The sequence below is a fragment of the Pyrus communis genome, chromosome 15, assembly GCF_963583255.1.
Source record: "Pyrus communis chromosome 15, drPyrComm1.1, whole genome shotgun sequence".
Classification (NCBI taxonomy): Eukaryota; Viridiplantae; Streptophyta; class Magnoliopsida; order Rosales; family Rosaceae; genus Pyrus; species Pyrus communis.
In genome coordinates, this window is record NC_084817.1 from 9,855,787 (window position 1) to 9,883,329 (window position 27,543).

General features: G+C 35.1%; 2 protein-coding genes and 1 long non-coding RNA gene across 3 annotated transcripts; 1 reads left to right on the top strand and 2 right to left on the bottom strand.

The window, feature by feature from the left end:
* Positions 1–3,689: 3,689 nt before the first annotated feature.
* Positions 3,690–8,915, bottom strand: LOC137716847 (uncharacterized). Its single transcript, XR_011065751.1, has 4 exons — positions 8,695–8,915; positions 8,440–8,463; positions 7,760–7,847; positions 3,690–3,997 (listed from the first exon to the last, which is right to left on the bottom strand). It is a non-coding gene; the product is annotated as an uncharacterized lncRNA (long non-coding RNA).
* An 8,438-nt stretch (positions 8,916–17,353) lies between these two features.
* Positions 17,354–19,442, top strand: LOC137718346 (serine/threonine protein phosphatase 2A 57 kDa regulatory subunit B' kappa isoform-like). The gene is made up of 2 exons (XM_068457875.1): positions 17,354–18,677; positions 18,923–19,442. The coding sequence occupies exons 1-2, from the start codon at positions 17,496–17,498 to the stop codon at positions 19,277–19,279; spliced, it is 1,539 nt and encodes a 512-aa protein (XP_068313976.1). The 5' UTR covers positions 17,354–17,495; the 3' UTR covers positions 19,280–19,442.
* A 1,017-nt stretch (positions 19,443–20,459) lies between these two features.
* On the bottom strand, positions 20,460–25,236 carry LOC137718718 (cyclin-A2-2-like). Its single transcript, XM_068458261.1, has 12 exons — positions 25,156–25,236; positions 23,870–24,229; positions 23,386–23,659; positions 23,108–23,241; positions 22,778–22,870; positions 22,255–22,388; positions 21,920–21,995; positions 21,647–21,723; positions 21,530–21,563; positions 21,288–21,437; positions 21,062–21,196; positions 20,460–20,917 (listed from the first exon to the last, which is right to left on the bottom strand). The coding sequence occupies exons 2-12, from the start codon at positions 24,167–24,169 to the stop codon at positions 20,855–20,857; spliced, it is 1,470 nt and encodes a 489-aa protein (XP_068314362.1). The 5' UTR covers positions 24,170–24,229; positions 25,156–25,236; the 3' UTR covers positions 20,460–20,854.
* Between the last annotated feature and the right edge of the window lie 2,307 nt (positions 25,237–27,543).

Consider the following 27,543-nt stretch of genomic DNA (forward strand, 5'->3'; position numbering starts at 1 on the left):
TCAAAACATTTCCAAAATAAATAAATAAATTAGAATAAGTTTGTACCCATTAGCTTTTTTTAAAAAAATGTTTTCAATTTTTTAATCTTATATGTACCCATTCATGTAATTTTTTCAAATTTTAAATCTTAAAATGTAATCATTCTTAAATATACCAATTTGTAATATGTAAAATGTACCCTTTTTTTATATAAAATCTATTCAATTTTTTTTCTAATCCATTTTTAAACTTATATGGGTACCTTCTTTGTTCTTTGATTTGAGAATGTATCGTTTAATCGTATACAATACATCGTATAACAAATTTTACATAATAAAAGTTTGTGTTTACAACATATAATTTATCGAATACGCAGCGGAATAAAACTAGTGCACACTTTCTTTACCAAAAGTACAAACAAATTAATTGACATGAGTAAACTTTGAAAGTACATAAAATATATGCAAATTGAGAGTGAGTACATTTATGAATCTCATTTACATGTATTTTATGTATTTGTAAGGTTTACTCATTTCAATTAATTTGTTTGTATTTTTGGTTGTGAAGTAATTGTGCACTAATTTTATTCCACTGCATATTTAATAAATTATATATGCTAAACTCAAGCTTTTATTGTGTAAAATTTGTTATACAATGTATTGTATAATCAGTTCCAAATAATTTTATTTTAATTTTTCCACCATGTCTTGGTTATAGAACTTACTAGCTATAAGTACCTGCGCGTTGCTGTGAGTTTTAAAACATGACCAAATTGTGTATGAAAGACTTGAAAAATGGTTTTGGAAAATAGCAACAATATTGATAACAAATAAATGGGAAAAGTTTTACAGAGAAAAGGTTCAATTTTGTGAAATTAGGGACAAACATGAAAGTTTTCAATTGCATTACAACAATTAGAACTATGTTTGGATCAACACCATCATATTTACATAAAAAAAATTGAGCAGATACTTTCACATGGTGATACAAAAAGTTTAACAGCTATATATGCTAGCTTAACAGTTCCATGTGTCCTAAAAACTAAACCAGCTTTTGTACACAAAAAATTAACAAATGTTGGTAAATGGAGGTCCAGTTTTGAGGAGAAAGAGATGAAACTACTAAACATGTTGGATGTTATTGAAGATATGGTAACAAAAGATGCAAAATATCCTTCACCAGTGCAGGAAAAGTGTTGTTGCAACAGTTTCATGAGTGTTAACATTGACAACCCAAGTTGTACATACTGAACAAGAATGAAAAGCATTTAAAAAGTGATTAGAGTCACATTGAAGCAGATTTGAAGCAAAAAGTTGACGAAAATGAAAACATACTTCTTAGTCATTTTTTGAAATGATGGTATTCGTTTTTTGTAGGAGCTGGAGGCAATTTTTTTTTTCCAGTGCTTTGATAGGAATTTTATCAAATTATCTTGGGTCAACTTCAGAAATTTCTTTTGCTTCACTATTTTAAATGTGTATACCAAATAGTACATTTGATTGGACAAAAAAGAGAAAATGTTGCCTAAGTATAATTGATTGTATTGTTCATTTGGAAAATTTTTCTTAAAACAAAAAAACAAAAAAAATATGTTTCACAAATATATTTCAAACAAAGCAAGATCAGTAGAAGATATAAATTTTTTGAGACAAAGAAGCAAAACGAAAGCTTAGATTTGATTATAGCATGGAAGTCGAATGCAAACCTCTGTTCACTGCCAGTAAAAAGGGCTCTCCTCACATATTCCCTCTTTTGTTTATGTGATTGATCGCTTGTTTCAGGTGGTGAGGTCGAAGTTGATACCGTAATGGATGATACTATGCTTTCTCTTGGTAGCATTTGCGGGGTTATTGGTTTGATAGTTGCATCACTAGAGACATTATAAATTAGCACATTGCTTGAGTTGAAAGTGTTCCTTCTAATTCCAAATCACAAGTGAAAGATCTTTTGATCAATCAATCCCAAAAAACTCATTTGGCAACTGCTGTTGGTCAACCAATCTCTGGTTCAAGACTAAATTTTTGCAAGGCATACCAAACAGTTTTTCTCCAGACTTGCCAATTATCAAAGCACTGATTTCATTAGTGTTGTCTTCAAGAATTAAATTAACTTTATACCTACATTTAAAAATTGAATTGCATCAGTTTTTCATGTTTTATAACTGGGTCACAACCAAAATAATAACTTTGAAACAATAGAGGTTACATATCTAAAGCAATTTTTTATTTGTAAAGGAACAAAGCAATGCCAAAAATGCAAAAACATAAATAATAAAAAAAAAAAACAAAAACAAAAAAAAGTGGGAAAACAATAAACTTGTATATTAAACATTGCCAAGGTGTTGGTATATGGTTGAGGTGTTTCTGACAAATGAGTTGTCTAGTTGTCGGATCTTTTTGCATTTGCTTGACACAATTGGGGCAAGCACTATATCACCAATTATAAAAGTGTGTCAAAACATTTGACTGATGCCTTACATAGGAATGTATCATTTTGTAAAATGTTTTGTCACACATATCCAGCAAAAAAAGAAAGAACAAACTTAGTTTTTGTTAAATATGTAACAACGTAAATGCTTGATGTTAAAAAAAGATACCAGCAAATAAATTATTTTTATACCTTATATAGATCATGATCTAAAAAGGCCAACTCATCTATTGTTACTCTTCTTGTAGTACACAAAACTTCAGCCTCCATTTGTCTTGAAAAAAGGGGCAGTACTTGTACAGGCCAAGAACCTGTAAGTTTAAAAAGACAGTAACCAATTTTGAAAAATGATTTCTTTGTAGGTATAAATAGGAAGCACAATTATAGATGTCCACTCACATTGATTTGTATGAGTTAACCTCTGGGATGTTCGGGTCAATGAAAAAAAAAGTGAGAAACCAGTACTATTCAAGATGACCTTGTATGTAGATCCCAAAAATAATAACAAATATAAAACAAACACGAGTAAAATATCAGAGATGAGTAAATATATTCAATTTGACAATAGATGTTTAAAAGTGCGAGAAAAATTATAATCAAAAGGTCTAAGAGTGTGGGAAAATAATTTGAACATGAATGGCTAAAAACTAAACACAAATCGCAATAAATACATTAAAATAGTTGGTAACCAACAGATAAGAAACAAAACAAACGCTTTGTCATAAAGGATAGGAATGTAATACACTAAAATTATATAATGATAAAATGCTGGAATAGTGTATAGCAACTAATGTAAGAAGATAATAAAATAAAAATAGAAAAAGTGTGTTTCAGTTAAACCAGCTACCTAGATAAAGCTTGACTTTTAAACTTTTAAATACAACGATAATGGGCAAAGACATTGTGTGGACCGATAAAGAAGAAAAAGCTTTTGCAACATCTTCCCACAACGTAATAGACAACTCTTCTTTTCTGTACAAAAAACAAATAAAAAACAAAGATTAAATTTTTTTTTCCCACCCTAACAAATGAGATGTTGGTAATAATTTAGAACTGCAGTATTGAGACAAAAGAATAATCTGATATTCTCAATGTGCATATCAAACTTCTGGGCTATTCTTTGATTAATTTGTTTTGGTTCCAAGTGCTAGACCATAGTCAGATGGCCAATTACATCTTACAATTTAAAAAGTTAACACAAAGACTATGTCAAAACTTATTTCATTAAAAAAAAAAGAACGGAAATGTTTTTAGTTGATGCACACGTAGACAAATAGATATATATGTTTTAATATTACTTGTAAGAATATCATATCTATTCAGACACGGATAAATCATGTTAAAATCTAGCAGGAAAAACCGTTGTCACGGAATGGGCGGAAAGACAACAGATAGAATTCTAAACACTGTTTTAGAAGTGAATATAAGCTGGGTATTATGTGGCACGACTTTATACTGCCCTCTAATCTTAATCGTTTGAAAATTCATGACTTCGTAGCAATCACCATCCTGAATCTTTGAGGCAACGACTTCAAAATCAATGTCTGATGCAGAAGCTTCAACCTCATTGTTCTTCACAATTGATCACATCTAGAAAAAAAAAAAAAAAGAAAAAAAAAAGAATTAAGAAGGTAATCAACAAAAAAAGGATAAAAAAAACATTATATTTTGATACATGGAGATTAAATTGGCACAATCAGTAAATAGATTCATTGAACGTGACATCCCACATCGCCTAGTGGAGTGATCCTTATATGTATATTCTCATCTCTACCTAGCACGAGGCCTTTTGGGAGCTTACTGGCTTTGGTTTCGTTGGAACTTCGAAGTTAAGCGAGTAGCGCGCGAGAGCATTCCCAGGATGGGTGATCCAAAGGGAAGTTCTCGTGTGAGTTCCCAGAAACAAATCCGTGAAGGTTTGCTGGGGGCCCAAAGCGGACAATATCATGCTACGGTGGAGTCGGGCCTGGGAAGTAGTCCCGCCCGAGCCGAGATGTGACACACATGGCCAAGGAGAGTGATCCTTATATGTATATTCACATCTCTACCTAGTACGAGGCCTTTTGGGAGCTCACTGGCTTCGGGTTCTATCGGAACTCCGAAGTTAAGCAAGTAGCGCGCGAGAACATTTCCAGGATGGGTGATCCATCATGAAGTTTTCGTATGAGTTCCCAAAAACAAAACCGTGAGGGTGTGGTTAGGGCCCAAAGCGGACAATATCATGCTACGGTGGAGTCGGGGCCGGGAAGTGATCCCGCTCGGGCCGGGGTGTGACAATTTGGTATCAGAGCCTAACCCTGGTCGTGGTGTGCCGACGAGGACGTCCAGCCCCAAAGGGGAGTGGATTGTGACATCCCACATCGCTCAGAGAAGTGATCCTTATATGTATATTCTCATCTCTACTTAGCACGAGGCCTTTTGGGAGCTCACTGGCTTCGGGTTCCATCGAAACTTCCAAGTTAAACAAGTAGCGCACGAGAGCATTCTCAGGATGGGTGACCCATCGGGAAGTTCTCGTGTGAGTTCCCAAAAACAAAACCGTGAGGGCGTAGTTGGGGCCTAAAACGAATAATATCATGCTACGGTGGAGTCCGGCTCAGGAAATGGTCCCGTCCGAGCCGGGATGTGACATTGAAAATATGTAAACCATCAGAAGGAAGATTTATAAAGCACTTTATACATGCATAAAAATGAAACAAAAAAGAAAATTATAAAAACATAAATACAAATCAACAAATTACTAACGAAAAGAAAACCAATGACATAACTAGTACTGTTAAATTTCCTAATTAAAATGATAAGACAATGATCACTGACTGTTTCATCAACTACAATACAGTATAATGTCACGTATTTTTTAATAGTTCCCGGAATGCTTGATTTCCAGACCCTACACACACGAATCTTTATTTTGTCTACTTTAGTGTAGGGACATAACTCAGCATAGGGGGACCTTCAAGGTTTCCATTTAACCTACTAAAAGTGAACATAAATTTTACAAACTTAAGAATCACCATAAAACAAATTTGAAAACAAACACGAAAAAAAAGACTGATTTGTTTAAAAAAAAAAAAAAAAAAAAAAAAAGTGAACTTGGCTTATCAACCAGAGGATTTACCATTTAAATGCAGTTTGTTACAATAGGAAGATGAACAAATTCAAAGAAACAAATGCAGCCGCAATTTGGAGTTACATAAGATAAAAATTAGTAGAAATTGAAAAATAAATACGTCAGACAATGATAACACCAATCTTCAGAGTTAATTTAGTATGAAACCTATAGTTTGCAAACATTAGTAAAGCCAAATCCTCAGCTGATGTTTAATGTGGAAAACACATGAAAAACGAAATAAAAGTTTGATCATCATTTAATGGAGAAAAAACCCGATAGAAGGACATAAATACACAACTAAAACAGTTGATCCATGCTACTTGTAAATAGGTGCATATATACTTTTCTTTCCTTTTGACACAAATATATTTCTAGCTATTTTTATGATCTAAAATACAATTTATAAAATATGAACATACAAATATTATATCTCCTAAAAAACATAATAACACCAATCACTTTTTTTTATACAAATAAGGTGATCATTGCGTTGAAACACATCATTTCTTCTGAGTTTCTTTTTTCTCATTTTGCCAACATTGATACCATTCATTACTCACTCAGGCAATAACCCACAACAACACCATATCTATAGCAGTTCACATGTTTTAAAATCAGTTTCTTACAAACAAATACAACAATAAGCTCATCATTACCAACCTCATTACCAATAAAAGACACATTATGTTAAGACACCAAAAAAAAAAAAAAACTAAACACAACTCCACACACGATTTTCACAACATAGAAAAGCAAAAGAAAACCTACAAGTCCATTCTTAAAATAACCACCTAGCTTAGTTATATAAATTTTTAAAATCAAATTACACAAACAAATATGAATTACATCTCACTGTCATCAAACCTATCACCCAAAATGAACACCGTGCTCAGCAAAAAAGATGCTTAAATAAATAACACTTTTAAGAATTCAAATAAACAACACTGCATCTGAAACACTTGACACTTATAAAACCTGCATGACCTTTAAAAAATCTCAGCACCTCATTCAACATAAGTTTTTTACAAAGTGCATCATAAAAACTTGGATCCCATGAGAAAATACATGATGTTACGTTCAAAAGTCAGAGCAAGAAAGAAGATAAGTTTGACCTAGTTCAAATTCCACTCATCACCAAATAGCAAAAAAAATTTGTCAAAAATTTGTACTTTCTCACAAAATCTTTATCTAAGACGAATATATAAAATTTCCTATTTAAAAAAAAATGCTAAACAGAATAGATAACAAAGAGCTAAATCCATGTTTTTTTATACGAAGAAAATAATAACACAGCTAAGGTAATATTGCTATACCTTTTTCATCTCACTTTTTTATTTGAATAATATATGCTAACATAAAAAATATAAAAAATCAAGTACCCTTATGTTCAATCTAATTGGATCTTTATTATGCTAGGTGTCTTACTTACATGGAAAGCATCTGAAAACTTGAAGTATCAAAACTAACAAAAATTTGACCAAATGCACTGATAAACCAAAAGGTAACAAAACTTATATCAATTTAATTTTTCATCTCAGAAAACTGCTCAACAACAAATATTTGTAATGATCTAAACAGTCATTAAGTCAAAGAATTAAAAGCAAAAATCAAACCATATAACATTGCACAATCGAATCGATATCCACGAAACCAACACAGGAAAATACGATTGAAAATCTAAGTGAGACCAGAACAACACCATATCTCAAAAGCTTGATATACACACTCATAAAACCAAAACAGTTACACAAACGTTGACAAAGGTTCTTTCTTAGTATAAGCATGCCATCACAAGTTAAAACCCTTCATCACTTTCATCAACACATGTCAAGGAATTCATTTTGAAATCCCAAACATGCAAATGTTAGTTTGCTAATTAACAAAGCAATACAAAGATTTTAATAGATCTAAACACACAGGTCTTAGTTTGCTAATTAACAAAGCAAACATAGAGATTTAATACATCCTGCTTCAGTAAATAAAAACAAAACTATAAAATCAATTGATCACTCTGGGTAATTAACAAACCAATACAGAGATTTTAACATGTTCTTCTTTAGCCTTTAAAATTAAAACTATAAAATTGATGCATCACACTTTGTTGAGTCTGAATCATCACAAAAATTTTCAATCAAATTTCAATGGTAATCAAGTCACATTCTCCATTAATTGAATATCATTAACCACGATTTGATTCCAATTAAAAAACAAAGAAAAACAATCAATAACATCTTTTATACCTGTAATAAAGTGATCTATCTTGAAAGGGTGCTTGCTTGGGTTTGAAATGCTTTCTAGCTGATTCATATGCTTCACTTTTCTCTCAGTCTACATCATAGTAAATTGCCTATTAGTTAAACACCATCCAAGCGTATAAGATCCACAAAAAGTAACGTAAAGAATTGCTACATAGATCAAAAGAAATCCACAAAATTTAGCCAAATGTAATCTCTAAAGATTTTGGAGAACACAAAGACCAATTTCCCCTAGTTTAATTTTGATAAATGCAAAATAAACACAAAAAACTTAGCCGAAAACACCAACGCATAAAAACCTAAAAACAACACGATCAAAACCTCGAAATCTCTTAAAAGGTAGAAAACATAAACAAAAACACGAATACATACATATCTCAATTCTGAAAACAAACACAAAACCATTATTCACCAAGCTCTTCCTATCAAAAAGAACAATAGCCTGAGAAAAAACATTTAATGGATTCCCATTATAAAATTCTATTCTCTATATATAAATTCAAGGTAAGTGTGTAAAGCTTGTCACTTAGATTCAATTGGGATTTCAGAAAAAAAAAAAAAAAATATTATTATCAATCACATCTTATAGTGCTCAATCAAGACTTACAACACACAAAAATAAAAAATGTGCAAAATCCCAAAAGGGAGAACGCAAAAACACTCACCTTTAACATACGCAGCTTCCAAACCTACACACAAAAGCACGACATAGCCAAATATTAGTTTCCAACAAAATGAAGAACAAAACCATAGAAAAAATCCAGACTAAACAAAATCGAAATCCCATACCCAAAAACTAAGGATAACAACAAAACCCCCAAATTTTGAAAGCACATATCTAAATAGGAAACCCATTGGCAGAATCGAAAATCACAGAAAAGAAAATCAAACTCCTGCACTAAAAAAAGCAAAGAACTCACCAAGATAATTTAGCTTCTGCAAGTTCAAGATCCGTGGAACCCAACCCACCAACCCAAATAAGCTACCAGTTGACAAATTTTCCCCCAACAAAGTGACTTCACACTAGCAAACACAAAGATCAGCAAAAGAAAAGGCACCAATGGTTCAAAAATGGCAGAAAACGATAGGGGAGAGCGGGAGAAGTCGAGAAAAGGAACGAAGAAAAATGAAAGAGCAAGGAAAAAAAGCGAGAACAAAAGTAGAAAAAGGTTGAGCAGTCGATGATCAACATGCGTCTAACATGGACAAAATCGTGATTTTTGCACCCCAAAGACCGAAGAGAAGAACAACCGGAGGAAAAAGCGAGGGACAAAAACATCCATGCACTGGTCATCCACAATGCCCACCCCAGTTGAGTTTTAGAATATAGGATTTCTATAGCTAAGATATGGCTCATACCCTAACTCATGAATAGTCCTTATTTGGAGATCGGGGCGTGACATGTACTTATGCTATTACAATTAGGCATCGAGCATGACTCTATCATACACAAAACATTTGGTGTATTTTTAGCATGTATTGATTGTAAACAAGGGACAAATGGTTGAAAAAAATTGACATTTCTCCCATGATTAATTGTGTACTTGGTAGATCTAACCCAATTGGAGATTTCAAACTTATTCTTCTTAATGAAAAATCATTTGATTCCATTGTTAGTGGTTGAGTTTCATCTCCCAATTTTTTTTAACTTAGCAAGACATTATTGGTTGAGCTATCTCATAATAGTTTGTTCTTTCATTTTATTTATGTTATTTATTTGTTAGCATTTTTTTTATTATGTTAATTTCAAATTTGTTTATTTCAATGCGTATATTATTATGAATTTGTTAATGTGAGAACCCGTATTTTTAGATTTTTTTTTTTCAGCTTGAAGGAGCCACAGGAGAACTTATTTTAGATTGTTTCATCTTTTGGTTCGACACATTAGTATTAATAGGCTTTTAATTTAGTTAGACATTACCTACTATCCTAAGCTTAACCGATTTGTAGGCCCATTTTCTTACTTGCATGGCCAATCCAAATTGGACTAAATAACCTACAAGGCATATCCCTTTTTCATTGTAACTGACTTCTTTTTATTCTTATCACATCCAAGATATCTTCAGTAGATATGCCTTGTGAGTACCCTACAAGGTTGAGTATTGGAGGCTATTAGTTAGGCGTGGCTTGTTTTGGAGAAATTCAAATATAGAGTTTGAAACTGTCAAAACTACATTGCATGGAGTTTTAAACTTTAGCAGGTGTGATTGCAGCCATGCTTGTATTGGTTCTACATGCAGCGCCACTTGGCAAAGACATACATTGTTGCTATATATTGATCTCCTTCTGATTGGACGAATTAGAGCCTTTGAGAAGCCGCCTCCTATCCCTATAAATAGGAGCATTGTTCCATTATTTTTAGAAATAGGGTAGCATGCAATGCATGAAGTACGTAGAAGTTGGTGTATATATAACATGTATGAATGTGTGTGTGTGTGTAGAGAGAGAGAGAGAGAGAGATTAGGTAAGAAAAGAGAGTGGAAATTATATATCGAGTTGGTTGTGATCAACTTCGTAGAGCTTGGAACTTGGTTGGAACACAAGGTTTTAGGCTTCGATTCAAGGTAGGGGTTTCTTTGGGAACTTATCATTATTGGGATATTTGTCTTGTTAAAGCTTTGTGAAATATGTGTTATACTTAATATATGTATAATTGATATAATTATTTACATTGGAACTTTGACACATTATTGTTATTTTCGAGAATGTGGATATCGTTATAATGTTGATTACATGCATATGTCATTGCATATTGGAGTAGATGGACTTTGTTGGAATATGGAAATGGAACTATCTTTTGTGTGGTTGAGTTCAACTCTCGTAGGGACTAGCAAATGTGGCAAAAGTGAAATTATAGGAGTGGTACAAAGTAGTGGGGACTTTGGCGACCGAGAGAAGAACAAGATGACCAACAAAAGGGGTACTTGGGATGATTGAGTTGGGTGTCAATTTATAATAGAGTTTTCAGACCACCGCTATTGTGGTAAAATGACTGGTATGAGACATGCAGTTCCACGTGTTTTATTATATAGATTAACAAGTTGGGTAAATTGAAGTTAAGCTGCACTCATGGAATATAATTTATGTTTAATAACGTGTTATAATTGACTACTTGTTGCATGACACTCGGTTTAGCCTTGACAATTATCCTTGATAAGACTTATGTCCCTACTGAGCTGTGGTTTCGCTCACCCTATACATTTTAGACCTTGCAGGTTAGGTACAAGAATAGTGATGGGTACACCTTGTAAAGGTTTTGGAGTTATTTTTATACGAGAAGTTTGATTTTTGTTTTTCGTTTTATTTTTACTTTTACTCGCGCATCGAGCACGTGGTTATTTTTCTGCTGACCCCAGGTCCAGGGCGTGGTAGTTAATCAATATTGTTTTTATTTGAGATGCTCATACGTTCTCTAATGAGTTGTATTGCCCAATCATACAAATAAGGTACGCTAATATTGTCGTGAGCCAGAAGTTCATTGACCAAATGATGGCATGATTATCATGGCCATTCATGATCCATAATGATGGGTTGAATTCTAATAAATTTGTATGAACATTTTTTAGGCCTCAACATAGTGCATTGAGCACATCCTTGCAATGATTGCTCACAGAGAAATTGATCCTCAGACCATCTAAAGTTTAACCTTGGACCCTCATTTTTTGCTCGCAAATTAAAAAGCATATTTGTGAGCTTAATCAAAATCTAATTATGGACTACTTGACCAATGACCTAGATGTAACTACAAAACGGTCATAATATTATTTGCTTGCTATTAAAAACGTAATTCTCAAATTTTGTAGGCTATTTCATGTCATTTGGGATTAATTTTGAGCATAAACTTTTGTTATGGCTTATCTATATGATTACCTTGAATGTGATTGTAACAACTTCCTAAATCTCATTCATACTCTGACCAAAGATCTTTATTTTAAGGTTAGAGATCCCTTGTACATTCACATGCTCACATGATTCAATAGATTAAACCCAACTATATTGTGGACACCCTCAAATGGAATGCCTTTAACAAAGTCAAATACTAAGGACCTAACCACAAAACAACTATGATGTCTTAGCTCAAGGGACTACTTTGCATTATCCCAACCATGAGTTCTCATGTGACATGAGTATGAGAACTCCTTGTTGTTCACATTCAGCGGACTCACTCTCTATTTAGCACTTCCATACTTATCTTCGTGTCATCCACACTAATGATTTGAGACCAGTTACTATCTTGTGAGAGAAGACATAATATATGTATTAATTAAAGAGAAATATCTCATGATCAAGAACATTTACGATATGTGTATTAATTATTATTGATCTCTCCGGATCGTCAATGCCCAATTGACAATCTTATAATCATGAACATTTAGGATATATGTATTAATTAAAGAGAAAGGTCTCATGAATCTAACTTCTTTATATCACATTCTCTTAATTACATATTTATGTGACTTATCGTTTACGTGGATAACATTTAATGAGACAGCTTTAAAAATAATCTTTCCCCTACACCAAACTAGACTAGTTAAAACATGAAATGTTTATAAAGTAATCATCTTATGATTGGCTTTAGGACACATTTCCAACAATTGTGCACTCCAAAAATTTTATATTTAGAGAGAAAAAAGTTTACACTTATAAAGAGTGCATAATGAGATTTAAAATGCTAATAAAAGCAGTATTTCAATAAATATAAAAGATTTTATGGAAAAAAATTTTTGGGGGGCCCTTCAAATTTGGGCCATGATGTGATTGCACCTTTCGCTCTCAACGAAAGCCACCTCTAATTCAAAACACGAGTTTGGGGCACCACATGTCATAATAAGAGTGGAATGACGCTTAAATTATGGTGGACTAGCTCATGTTCTTGGCACATGAAAAATCTCTCAAGGTTAAAAGCATATAGGTATCCGAAGCCCAATCTGCCTTCTTGCTTTCTTGCTTTATGTTGCATAACTCACCTAGGTTAGTCAAAGTTTTTTTTTCTTTTTTGGACAATGCTTGTGTTTCCCCTTTAAAACTTGTGTTTCCCCAATAGAGGAACCTACTTGTCCCTTCATTACGATTAACGAATCTTTACCGTTCGAACATCATAATCAAAACTATTCATTCTCTTTATTATACAATTTGGAGACCTTTTAGTTATACATCCATACATGTCAAACCAATCAATGTTTTTGGTAAAAAGTAGCATCTTCATGATGAACCATCAAATTTTTTATGCATATAAATGGCTAAAAGAACTTCAAATTGAATAATTTTTTTCATGTATAATCTTTAGATGATGATGAAGAGAATGAACAGTTCTAATTATGATATTCGGACGGTAACTATTCATTAATCGTAAGTTGGGGGGGGGGGAATAAGTAAGTTTTCTATAGAGGGAACACATTATCTTTTTGTTTACTCACATTACTTCCTCTCTTTGCTAACAACTAATGAAGTTCTTTGTACATTTTTCTTAGAAATTAAAATTGTATCAGGATATATAATAAAGGGGTGGTATATGCTAATTGACACACCCCGACCGAGATCAGGGCGTGCTGGCGCTGGCTTCGGCTGGAGGTACCGGTTCCACAGGAACAAAGTCGTGCGGTAGCCCTGCCTTCGGGCCAGGGAATGCCAAAGCGGACAATATCTTGGTAACGGCGGGTTCGGATGTGACACTAATACCACAATTAAAATTTATTTGCATGCATTAGTGAAAAAGATTAAGACTGTGTTTGTGTGAAGGACTCAAGGATTGCAACAAGTAAAGAAGAAATAGATTACAAAGGGAATTAAAATGGACTAAATAATCAATACAAAGGCATATATGAGAAATTTTCAAATGACATTTTTCCTATTTGCAAATCTTTCTCATGACTTTGTAATGCTCATAAAGTGCATTTTTGATCTTATCAATCTGACATTTTGTGATCTATTCCTTACTAACTTGACCTCAATCTCTTGTGAGTTGGAATTCCTTTTAAAAATCTGAGTGGTCAATCCATCCTTATAACTTTTAGGGTATGTTTGGGTTATGGACTTTCAAGTCTAAATTGATTTAGGTCAAGCTAGAAACGAATAGATTACAAGTTTCGTTTCATAATTCTTTTTGCCCTCAATTAGCCTAAATGTCTTGGAGCTTAGATGCCTTTCACCCAAACATAGTCTTAAAAGGGTGCGTTTGTTGCACCAGACTAAATTAGAGTGGATTAGTTTCAGGGACTAAGCTGGATTGATTAGACTAGACTAAATTAGATTGACTTGGTGAAGCGTTTGGTGTAGTGTTGGATTATAAATAAAAAAATACTATATAATTTTTATTAAATTAAATTTCTTTTCTATCAAAATTAATTTCTTCGTACAATCATTCTCCCAACAAACTCTGCTGTTCCCCTTCTCGATTTCTCCGGCAAGCTCCTCCATTTACCTTTTTATCTCCACAATATCACCATCTTTCTCACTTATTTTATAGTTATCTTAACTTTTAAAAACTAATTAATTTTCTCCTTCAATCTTATTAGCAACCAAATCGCGTGAAAAATGAACAGATTTCCCCAACCTGTAACCAAATAATCAAAATTGAACAGATCTCCCCAACCTTCATCGTCAACCTCTCGATCTACTTCTTGTCAGCAACGCTCATCGACGGTAGCATTGCCAGGTCCTCCATCAACTCGCGATTTTGGCCTATAGTAGCGCCACTTCAGCTCTCCCAAGTTAAGCCATGGAAAAGCAAGCACCGCCGACGAGCTAGCCATAGTGACGACATAATAGAAGAAGAATGCAAAGTAGATGTCAGGGTGTAGCAAGCATCAGCCTCATATTCCATTTTAGTCTCGCTTAATACCAAACGAAAGCTCCGGACTAAATAACGAGTTTTAAGAAGCGCATAGGGATTGTTATTCGGAGCGAGTCCCATTTATTATGTCACATCCCGACTCGGGCCCCCACCATATCCCGGACTCGACTCCTCCGTAGCACGATATTGTCCGTTTTAGGCCCCGACCACGCCTTCATGGTATTGTTTCTAGGAACTCACTTGAGTACTTCCCAGTAGGTCATCCATCCTAGGATTGCTCTCGTGTGAACTCGCTTAACTTCGAAGTTCCGATGAACTTCAAAGCCAGTGAGCTCCCAAAATGCCTCGTGCTAGATAGAGATGGGAATATACATATAAGGCTTACATGATCCACTCCCCTGGGTAATGTGGGATCTTACAATCCACCCCTTTTAGGGGCTCGACGTCCTTGTCGGCACACTTCCAGCCTGAGATTGGCTATGATACCAAATTGTCACATCCCGACCCAGGCCCTCACCACATCCTGGGCTCGAGTCCACCATAGCACGATATTGTCCGCTTTGGGCCTCGACCACGCCCTCACGGTTTTGTTTCTGGGAACTCACACAAGAACTTCCCGGTGGGTCACCCATCCTGGAATTGCTCTCGTGCGAACTCACTTAACTTCGGAGTTCCGATGAACTTTAAAGCCAATGAGCTCCCAAAAGGCCTCGTGCTAAGTAGAGATGAGAATATACATATAAGGTTTACGAGATCCACTCTCTTGGGTGATGTGGGATCTTACATGTTATAGTCCAGAAACATACCAAACGTAGGATTATAGTCCTACTTAAGCCAGTTCAAGCCATTCCCTCCTAAGAAGGTGTAACAAACGCACCCAAAGAGTCTTCGCTAAAGTATATCATATATGTATGTACTGTATATTTTAAAAGTTTTGTAACAACATTCGATGTCATCTTTAATTACTTGAATTGGTATTAAACTTGCTCAAATTCATGATCTTTTTCTACATTTCACTAACACATACAAAATTAAAAAACATATGGCCTATTATTTTTCGTATTCCAATAATTGAAACGTTATGAATTAGATCATTATGGGGGAATTGTTGACCATATTTTAATGGATGTTTTCAGGTGCTTTGGCGTTTATCAGTTGATTGGGTAAATTGTTGCATCATCTCTCTGTTTCATGCATATTTGTTTTTCTCACATTTATGCAAAGGAAATTAGGTGATAGATTCTTTAGCTTTGGTGTTTATTACTTTAAGATTCATTGGTGGGATTCTTGTCCACCGTGTGCAACTACGACACTTGTCGTAATATTTCGAGGCTTCCAAATTAATGTTTCTTTTAGGAGTTGTCTTAATTGATTTCTTTTTTCTAATAGTTTTCTACATCTTGTTAAGGTAAGGCTTCATGTCTCCTCAAATTTATTGTATCTTTGTTTTTTTCTTTCCTCAATAAATTAACAACAATATTTTTTTTCCCGTGATAGCAGTACTAGAGTAAAAGTGACATTATTAATATTATAAATAAATAAATAAAACTCCTATGTTATGGTTAAAAATTTTCGCAATGAAACCTAGACATCCTTCATTCAATAAATAAATCAAGTAAAGCGAAATTTTTTCTACTTGATTATAAATGGAAAACTTTTAGAGTGATCTTTCTATCGTCATTTTGCGTTATAAACCTAAAGACAGAGAGTATTTTGAGTGGGTCAATTATAATAAATTGCGACATATTATTTTATAAACGTATGATATATTCTAATATGTAAAAACACGTATTAAATATGTCTGAATTAATAACATTGTGACAATAGGATAATCGGATCAAAATACAACACGACATTAGTTCGAGTGTGACTTACGCCAAAAAATTTCTCTTTCTAAATGTCTCAATCGATTAGAACAAAAAAAATGTCTCTGTATTTAATTTCTTTTCCAAAACATGGAGATTCACAAATCCACCACCACTCTCTGTCTCTGCAGCCAAAAAACAGAACAAAGAAACTACTAAATCACACATTTACAAATTACGTGTTCAATCTACCTCATACTCCATGCCAAAACCAAAACCCCTGTTTTTAACCCACCAATTTTTTAAGGGTTTTTCTTAAAAAAAAAAAAAAAAAAAAAAACTAATTTTACTTTTTACTAATTACACCTAATTTCACTTTAATAACTTACCGCGCCAAAGAACGCCCTGAATTTCCCGAGAAAATGCCACAATTTTCTCTCCCATCAAACAAGAAAATAAAAAATAAAAAATTACAGCGAGAAAAGAAAACAAAAAACAGTAAAGTCCCACAGATGGAGATCACAAACAACAATTTGCATCCCATAATCACAAAATAAGCAAACCCAAAAAACAAAAAGAAAAAAAAAATCCTTAGATTTCCATCTCAGAATCTCTGTCCTTATTCTTCAATTTCTCCAACAAAAAGAATACCCCCTTTTGTTCCAAAGTTCAAATCTTTCTTCCAATTTCAGATTCAAACCTTCAACAATCTGAAATTTGCCCCCACTTTTCATGTATATCTACATTTCTTCCTCTCTCTCTCTCTCTCTCTCTCTCTCTCCAAGTTTATTGAGAGGTTTCATGTTTGATTGGTGAGTGCAAAGTAATTTGAATGCTCTCAGAGTTTTCCATTGTTGTTGCTCTTGCTGGTGTTGGTTTTTGGAATCAGAATCTGGGGACCCACATTGCCAAGATCTGATTTTTATTCAATGCCCTCAATTTCAAACATTTCTCTCAAGAAATTTCAGAAATTGCCTGTGTCTTCCTCCAATTTGAGCTCAAATCTATGACACAAATCTAAATTAGGGTTTTGTTCTTCCGCAATTCATAAATTATTTTGCTGGCAAATTATGGGTTTGTTCTAAAGTCTCCGTCTTTGTTGATATTTTGATAAATTTTCACAATGCTCAAGCAATTCCTCAGTAAACTGCCGCGGAAGGCCTTGAAATCCGACGAGAGGCCGGAGTCGCCGCGGACGAACACGCCCCGCTCCGGGAGCCGGACTGGGCCGTCTGGCCTCGGCGGGGGCACCCCTCGATCCAACGGTGCAAATAGCTCGGGCCCGGGTAAAGCGAATGCCCCGAAACGCATGTCGTCTGCGGTGTTTCCGGCTAGCGTGGTGGCCGGAATCGAGCCTCTGGTGCCGTTCAAGGACGTGCCGACGTCGGAGAAGATGAACCTCTTCGTTAGCAAGGTGAGCCTTTGTTGCGTAACGTTTGATTTTACGGACCCAACTAAGAATTCGATAGAGAAAGATGTTAAGAGGCAGACATTGCTCGAACTTGTGGACTTTGTAGCAACTGGGTCGATGAGATTCAGCGAGCCTGCCATTTTAGCAACCTGTAGAATGTGTGCCATTAATCTGTTCAGAGTTTTCCCGCCAAATTACCGGTCGCGTTCTAATGGTGGGGCGGGTGAGAACGATGATGATGAGCCCATGTTCGACCCCGCCTGGCCGCATTTGCAGATTGTGTATGAATTGCTGCTTAAATTCGTGACTTCTTCGTGTCTGGACGCGAAGATTGCAAAGAAGTATGTAGACCATTTGTTTATTTTGAGGTTGCTTGAGTTGTTTGATTCCGAGGATCCTAGGGAGAGAGATTGTTTGAAGACCATTCTGCATAGGATTTATGGCAAGTTCATGGTTCATAGGCCATTTATTCGCAGGGCTATCAACAATATATTCTATCGCTTTTTGTTTGAGACAGAGAGACATAATGGGGTTGCTGAGTTGCTGGAGATATTTGGGAGTATTATTAGCGGGTTTGCGTTGCCCCTGAAAGAGGAGCACAGGGTATTCTTGTGGAGGGTTTTGATTCCTCTGCATAAGCCGAAGAATCTGGGGTCTTACTTCCAACAGTTGTCCTATTGCGTCACGCAGTTTATAGAGAAGGAACCAAAGTTGGCTAGTGTTGTTATAAAGGGTTTGTTGAAATATTGGCCGATAACAAGTAGTCAGAAGGAGGTGATGTTCTTGGGTGAGTTAGAAGAGATTTTGGAATCGGTTAACATGGTGGAATTTCAGAAGGTCATGGCCCCCTTGTTCTGCCAGATAGCATGCTGCATTAACAGTTCCCACTTCCAGGTAATTTTCGATTTTAGTGTCTCATTTAAAGAGAGTTCTATTTATTCTTCGCTTTGACTTGTATTATGTTTATATTATAGTAGATTTTGGACCTAGAAGTTTTAGGATATCTTTTAGGAATGCAGACATTTGCATTGAGGAATTTGATGATTGCTTCTTGTGTTTCTCAGGGAATGCGTATATTCTTGTCTTAAGCTCATTCCTCGGAAAACAATTTACAATTTACTTGTGTCTAAATGTTTCAGGTAGCTGAAAGGGCCCTGTTCTTTTGGAACAACGACAACATTGTCACCTTAATTGCGCATAACCGTCAAGTAATTCTGCCAATCATTTTACCAGCCTTGGAGAGGAACTCTCATAACCACTGGAACCAAGCAGTTCTTAATTTATCTTTAAATGTCCGAAAGATGTTTGTGGAGATGGATGAGCAGCTATTCCTCTCCAGCCATGCCCACTTCATGGAGGAAGAAGCAAAGCAAAGCTTGGCAGCCAAGAAGCGAAAGGAAGCATGGGAACGGTTAGAGAATGCAGCTAGTCTGCAGCCAGTAACCGGAAACACTGCTGTTCTGGTAACGCCTATAGCAACCTCAATCGCCTGTTAAAAATTAACTTTCAAATTGATGCTATCGCAGCCGATGTTTTCCCTTATTTCCTCCCTTTTTACGATGGTGGGGAGTGACAAGATTACGAGAAATGTATGGAAAATGGCTGTAGTTTCAGGGGTGGGATTGTATTTTTGTAATGGTCCTGTGACAGCCAGTTGTTGTAACCTTGTTTTTTGCTTCCCCAGAAAGGTGTTTCTGGGGGAGGACTTCCCCACAATTTTCTGTACTACTACTAGCTTAATTGACTGATTCCTTTTTAGCCCTCTGTAATATTTGATGTTCAAGAGCAGCTAACATGTAACGGGTTTGCTCCAACCGTGGCGTTCTGATCCATGTAAGTCGTTCTCTTGATGTTCACCTATGTTTTTATGAAAACTAATTATAGATCCATGTGTTTGTCAATGCCAAATTATTGACCAAATTATTGCAGGCACCTTTCAGTTATGGTTCTCAGATCTTCTGATTTAATGGGTCCCTATAAATATAAAGCTACCTGATATAATGAAAGATATGAAAAATAAGAGATAACTAGGTAAGGTGGTCACATCATAATCCATGATGGGTTCCCCTGTTGGTTGGCATGTTGTTTGACAAAAATAATTTTGCAACGATGAAGACTTTCATGCACCTGTTTCATGAAACCTGGGTCACATTTGCTACATTGTGCGCCTCGTAGATGGTCATCAACGTGAAACAACTATTTCATACAATTGGTGCATGAAAGTTTTTCTCCTCAACGTGGAACACCATTGATGTGTCCATTGCAATCGCATTAGGTTAATGACTCATAACACAAGGGTTTTCAACATCTTGAACTGAGTAGTTGGTTTGTATGGAAAGTTGTTGGATTTTGGCTTGTTTGGGATTACTTTCGTAGGAAGCAGTATGCTCATAAGTACTTTTGTTGTAAGTGATTTCATTAGAATCCAAATGCTTCTTGAAAAAGCACTTCTAAAAAAAATCACGTTCATTTGAACATGCTTCTTAAAAAGCATCTGATAGGTGTTTCACCATAAAATGATTTGATGACCCAAAAACTCTATGATATACACATATCACCTGCAAACATATTACCTCAGTTACTTATTTTGATGAAGATATCAGTACATGTATCAAATAGAATCACAGCAAAATGATTGATAACTATTTTCAACTTTTTTTTTTTTTTTTCCCCATATATGAAGTTTTAGATACAAACAATCAAGGAGCCACATTTCCTGCTTGAAACTTGCAACCCAAGTCACAGTAGCTCTTAAAACTTCCCCCATGTGGTGAGAGGTTTTGGTACATTATTTTGCCAGGAGCCAAATACATAATTGTTTGTCCTAACTGTGTCTTAATCTAGAAGAATTGGAGGCTCCAACGACAGATCTGGAAGCACCAGAAACATTAAACAACAAAGGAAGGGAGGGCGGGCGGACGGACAGACAGACAACAAAGTTAGATGGAAGGTTAGGGAATTTCATGTTGGAGATCTGGATGTCCCTCAAACTCTAAGTACCCGAATGCAGAGAGCTTCTGCTAGTTAATAAATATCCGTCACGATTCAGCTCTTATAGAAGAGTTAGTGAATTATTGATCTTCGAAAGAGTGAACCACCCGTTGTTTGGAGGTCAATGTAGCCACTGACTTGAACTGTCAAGACAATAATTTGAATCAGAATACTGAATCTAAATGAAGTGAAACTAGACATGAGTTTTAACATTGAAGTGCTGTTTCTAAAAATCATCTTCTGACAAACGTGATCAATCAGAAAACAAACTTATATAGTCCTAATACCTTCTGGTTCTTATACTTCTCACGAATTGAATTTAGGAGGCAACCAGTGGTGTTCAATTGCAAATCTTCCAGTGCAACAACTGTAGTTTTGAGCTGTGAAGTTTTGTACGAGGTGTAGTGCTCTAAAGTAGGGTTCTGCAAAATGTAAACCTGACATTCTTCAGACAATTTTCAATGAGAACAAAGTAAAAAACCTCAACTACGAGAGAGGCACAGATTTGCAGACCCATGGATGGTCTGACTGATTGAGTGTCCATCTGGCGAGGAACACAGTGGAGGCGGCTATGAGGGAAGGTAGGAACTTCAGGAAGCCGTATTCAACAAGAGCCAATTCTGCTAAATAATTTGCCAATAACTCCAGTTCAACAAAAGGAACCTGCATAACAAAGTAATTGAAATACAACTCTTTTCTTGTATGGTAATTGATTTTTCAGAAGCTAAGTGCGGACAACGTATAACTTAGAATACCTTATAAGATGCTTGAGCTGCATGAATGAACCTCCTGAAACCCAAAAATCGGTTTATTCAGTTCACTTCAGACGGCGTTTTCTAAGCAACATAGATAAACCTTGGCGAGTGCGTTACCTAAGAAATGTTTTTATGGTGGGAACAGATAACTGGAAGTGCATGAAATTTAGAACTTGACTCTCCATTTTTAATACCTGCAAGATTTAATCAGGAAGTATGTGACTTTGCACGTAACTAGTTATACCAATGGAAAAGAGTTAGAACGTAAGCATGAGGGTGGGCATTGCCATGTGAACTGCACACCAAGGTTTTGCTTTCGAATTATACTAGGTAAACAAATCAAAGTTCTATGAGGTCTAACGTAGACAAAGTTTATGACTAAGAACGTACCTCCTCTCTTGAGTAAGTATTGTCTGTGATGATGCAAAATTCTTCCACTTGCGGTGCACATATTTCTTCATACTTCCTTTGAGTCATAAGAAAAATACATAAACCTCAGTTAATGTAATGATAAAATAATTAAAAGAGGAGTATTGTTATTGCTTCCTCATCTACACTCATGTGCCAATCCACATGCAACACACGTATATACAGAAATTTGTCGAAGTCTACCAAAGATGATGCCATCAGATAGCCCGAGTAAACATCAATCAGGATCTTTTTTATTGATAATTTAACAATAAGACACTAGAAAGCACCACCTATGCACCTAATATAGCACTTACGAGGCAATTAACATGCAAGTGACTCCAAGCAGCTGGAGCCTTTGCTTTTCAATATAATTTTGAGAGAGAAACCGATCAATGAGATTTACTGTGAGGTAAAGTGTATCTGGAACCAGCTTATATTCTTCAGAAACCTGAAAGAGACGTAAGAAGATATTAACACTAAAGCATATGTTAACGGAAAATATTCTTTAGTAAATGGCGAAAGAATAGTTCGCTTTGTGCTCAACGCATGGCTCCGTTGTGAACCAAAAATATTGCCTATCCATGAAACAATAAAATTCAGATTTTCTTGACTAAGATAAAAAGCTCCTTTTGAATTCGGTAAGCAACCACACAAGGGCCATTTTAAATGGAACAAAAAATGGCTCAATATTTGCAAAACAAGAAGAAAAGTTGGACTTTATACTTCGGGACTGAAGTCCAGGTATTTCAGTATCCCTATTAAGAAGAGATTAGCATGGATGCCCTTAAGCAAAGGCACACCATATCGTAGAAATATCAGAGCCATTTGAATAAGTACCTCCACAAGCCAATCAATCAAAATTCCTCGCATGCTGGGAGTGATATCCTGCTGCAATCTTTCCATATAATCAGTTGATGGTCTTCGCGCTACCTGAGGAAGAATAAATTTTCTCTAAAGTCAGAATCAATAACGTTCCTGACGTTATTTTAGCAAGCACAGATTGCCCTTTCCTTTACTATGCACCAGTATAATTAGATAAATTGTTTCAGTGTTTAATATATAGGAAACCTCACACTTCTCTGTCCTGTCAATTCAAGCAAAGAATCAATATTGCTATAAGATTACAATTAATAATGTCATGCTGTACTAGAATTCTGAAACACTAACCTCTGTCAGGCAGATATTGCTGTAAATATCAGGGGCATACAAGCTGCACGCTAGAGGATCCTTTAAGTTTGAGTCAATATTCACGATGTCCAGGACATTTGAAGATTCCACTATCTCTCCGACCATATATTCTTCTGCATGGTCCAATCAAAACATCATTATGCTTTGCTAAAATGATTTCAAGTTTCCCCTTCTCGTTTTAGACTTTGCAAGCATCACTCTAACAAAGTATAGGCGCAGGCACGAAAAACTAGTCAGATTAAGAAGATAAAATATACCTTTCTTTTGGGGGTTCCAAAGTTCAGCAGATTCGGCAGGAGCCTGTATTGTAAGCATTAAATCTGCTCCTCTATGTTGTCCCAAGGTATGACACATACCCTGGGGTACTGGCTCTTTTGGCAGAGTGGGCTCTAAGGGTTCTGCCACCCTTATTTTGGATAATTCCTCAGCTAACTTTGCTTTTACGTCGTCTTGAACTATTGGAATTGCTTCAGAGACAGTTGAGGCCACCTTAACATTCTTTCCAAGTCCTCTTCTAGCCTGCTTGTTAGTCTACCGGTACCAACAAATTCTAAGTTAGAATTACTTAAAAAGTACTAACATAATAGACAATCAAGCATATCATCGTCCCCTTTGTCAGGTATAAGGGTAATGGTTCAATTAATTCGAAATCATGTGAGGTTTCTTGACAAACATAAATATTCAGACACAATTCAGTACTTTTGCAAGTAGGGTTAGAAACCAAAACATTCAAATGTATACCTGAATCTGAGATGCATCAGTGCAATTAACATATGAACTTTCAGAGGTGATGTTTCCTACATCCTTAAGCACTGCCCTTCTTTTATGCTGCAAGCCAACATTAGCAATTGCAGATGCTTTGTTCTCATCTGATGCTGCTCTTTTGGAAATCGCTCGAAGACCAAGCTTCTGATCTTGTTTAATGAAAAGTTTCGAGGAGGAGAGTTCCTCACTGGATGCGCCAAAGGCTTTAGACCGTGCTCTTGTGATTCGAACATTAGGGTCTTCAACTTTGGCAGCATTTGCATTTTCCTTATTCATATTTGCCTGCCTTGTAGAAGAGCAACGAATAAATTCAGTCGGAACCCTTGTTCATGGAACCTGCATTTTCAAATCAGTTCATGTCAACAAGAGTTACTGTGCATGTTTTCACAAACAAAACAAGCATAAGAAATCAGCCCGAAAAACAATTTTCGCCGAGTACAAGGGGACAAAAACGAAATGCCCTTTACGGTCCTCTACAAAATTCGATTGCATTTTATGCAACATAAAGATAAATCAAAGATTTTTTCCATTGAAGCAGCAAATTTTTTACTTTGACAAAACCCACAACAACTTGCAATGTCAAAGCAAAACAGGGGATTCAGATGAAGCTATCTCAAAAGGGTTCCCATGCCATAACCACAAAACAATTTTCTAGCTTTGCAAATTCGATCACTTATTATTTTGTAAATAAAAATTTAAGAAAATGGGATGAAAAAGAAAAGCTTTTTAATTTCTACTCAGCCATTGGTTGTTTTTAATTAAATTAAATGAGAAACTGGCATTTTTAGCTTTTTCCAGGCCCAGAGCGCATGAAAGACAAATGTTTAGCAATCCTCTATTCCTCTGACACATTTTCCCAGCAGCCAAACAGAAAATTAAAGAAGAAGAAAAAATACTACTTTACCAAAAAAGGAAGAGGCCGAAAACACCGCAAAATCCAGCACCAAAACCCTAATTTCTTCAAAATTCCCACCTCCCACCCCCATCCGATCGTAAAAATTCACAAAAAACGCAGTTGATAAAAAATGCACCAAATTTCAACCGATAAAAACGAAAAAGATTTAAAAGGAAAAAAACAGACGTAAGGAAAATAAGGACACCAGCGCCAGATCCATAAAGCGAACCAGCAAGCGTAAAACGACGTGGTTTCTGAGAATCTGGCAGTGGATAACAGAGAGAGGGGGCTCAGAAACTTGGAATGCATAAAAACTGAGCCTTTTTGCTGGTTGGTAGTGAAAAATGAGTGTGGGAGCTGGGCTTACTATGCTTGCGGGAGCTCCTACGACGGCGACGGCCGGAAGAGCGCGGAGGAAGAAGGAGGGGGTCCGGAGGCTCAGCTTTGGAAAAGGAATTGTGTGGAAGTGACAGCAGAAAGAGACAGACTGTGTGTTGATATAAAGGGAGTGAGGGGGAGGAGCGTGAGCGGGACGGGGTTTATAGTTTGAACTTCCAAAATTCCACATGGAAGCCAAAAAGCAAAAATATTTTTTGTTTTATTTTATTTTTTTGGTTATTTTGACTTATTGTTATTTCTCTTTTTAACACATGACGATGGAAATGATAACCATTGGATTTGTGTTATGAATTTTTGGTTTTTGTCGACCATATGGTATGTTATGTTAGCAAATTGTCAATCAGATTGATTGTACTTTTGATATAAATATAAAACGATGTATTTTTCATTCTAATTTTGGATATATGAGCTCATACCGAAGCATGAGAAATTGTGATTGTAATATTATCCTTATATAAAGGAGTTTTATTAACGAACAGGCTCAAAGGGGCAAAAACATATATGTAAGATAAATAGAAGATATTTTACAATGTGCATCGAATACAAGGCAAAATGTCACATATCATTATACAATTGGAATGACACTTGAAAAAAAAAAATATTCCTCCAATGTACAATAACATGATTACACATGGCATACCGTCATGTATTCCAAGCACATTGAAAAATTTCTCGTTATATAGAGTTAAAACATTTATATCAAACCTAATATTATTAAATACCCAAGTTAGTTGTACCATATTCAGGGATGATAAACTCCTTAACGGATCGTTTAAGGATGAAACAATTTTCACGCCGCATTACAAGAACAAAGCGCATTACCAAATGTGGTTTGTAGGTCTTTTTCTACTGAGCTCAAGTTTTATATGAATTGTAATATTTAGATAAGGAGTTGTATATTATTAACAATATGATCTCAAATTAATGGATTTATTTATGCTCTAGCAACCAATCTGAATTGAGTGTTTATAAAATAATAAACATTTTTAATTTAAGAAATATTGACCCAACTACAAGCAACAATGCAAGGGCACGCTGACCTCTAAAAATGCGTCCTGATAATATTATCCTATATATGTAAAGGGTTTGAAAGGTCTCAATCACCTGTGTGCTAGTGCGTGCTAGCGCTAGTGTGCCAATAGAAGGGACCCCCACTCCAAAGTGCGACTTTGAATTGAAGGAACCCTAGCCACCCTAGTCTAGTTTTGGAGGCCTCAAATACCCGTAATTTGTTGGATTTGAATTCAATGGTTACTATTCAAATGTTCAAATCTCCAAAACCTTTTTTTCTTTGAAATAATAATAATAATAATAATAAAAATAATGTCAAATTTAAATATTACCCCAAATTTAGATTACCAACTAATAATGAAGGAAATTGTTATTAGCACGTCAAAAATTTCATTTGACACTTCAAACTTTCTATAATTAAAAAGAAAAATACATTTATGAGGAATGTATAATGAGATTTTTGAAGTGCTAATAACGGTTCCCATATTGAAATGTCATATATATATAACAGATAATACAAAGGATTAATATTATAAATAAAACCCCTCGCACAATTTACGCTGGTTAATAATTGAAAGTCATGCCTCTACAACTACATGTGTAATATATAAGAATAATATGGGCTAGTTTGGTATTACTGTGCTTTAAAAAAATACAAAAACTGTTTCTATTGTGGTGTGAGAATAAACAACTGTAAAATAAAGTTGTTGAATGTTTGGTAAACTTTTTCTGTAAAAATGTTTTTAATAATAATAAATAAATAAAAACAATGTCTGAGTGTTTGGTAAACTTTTATAAAAATTGTTTGGAATATGTTAAATTACCAAAAAGAATATGGTATTTAATGTGATATAATAATTGTCAACACAATAATGTAGGGCCAAATATTGTAATTTTGTAAAACATGTAGGGGTATACTTACCATTTGAAAGTTTAATTAAGTGAACATTGATTACTATGCTTTGAAAAAAAAAAATACTCATGATAGACCCTACTTTTACGTTTTTATGTTTTTTATACTTTCATTGACAGCAGTTTAAAAAAAAAATTGTTTTACCAAACACATTTAATATTCAAGATTTTTTAACAAGTTTTTTTTTTAAGCACCACAATCCCAAACAACCCTATACTTGCTTGCCAATTTCACCACAAAAAGTAAGATTAATACCTTTCTTACTCCCAGAGTCAATCTAAAATTAGAGCCTCTTTACAATGATCGTGGATAAAATGTAGTCAAACAAAAATTATGGACTTGTTTGAAAGTGTTCTTAAAGAACAGAAAACATTTTTGGTAAAAATGTTTTTGGAACCAAATCAACCAAAATGAATCTTGGAAAAGCACTTC

What these genes read in the sequence shown, in the direction of transcription:
- LOC137718718 (XM_068458261.1), bottom strand. Translation starts at nt 24,169, where the DNA reads ATGAATAAGGAAAATGCAAATGCTGCCAAAGTTGAAGACCCTAATGTT. An exon ending in CTGATGCATCTCAGATTCAG is followed by an intron (nt 23,660 to 23,869) that starts GTATACATTTGA and finishes TGGTACCGGTAG; the next exon opens with ACTAACAAGCAGGCTAGAAG. An exon ending in ATACTTACTCAAGAGAGGAG is followed by an intron (nt 21,724 to 21,919) that starts GTACGTTCTTAG and finishes TAAATCTTGCAG; the next exon opens with GTATTAAAAATGGAGAGTCA.
- LOC137718346 (XM_068457875.1), top strand. Translation starts at nt 17,496, where the DNA reads ATGCTCAAGCAATTCCTCAGTAAACTGCCGCGGAAGGCCTTGAAATCC. An exon ending in TTAACAGTTCCCACTTCCAG is followed by an intron (nt 18,678 to 18,922) that starts GTAATTTTCGAT and finishes TAAATGTTTCAG; the next exon opens with GTAGCTGAAAGGGCCCTGTT.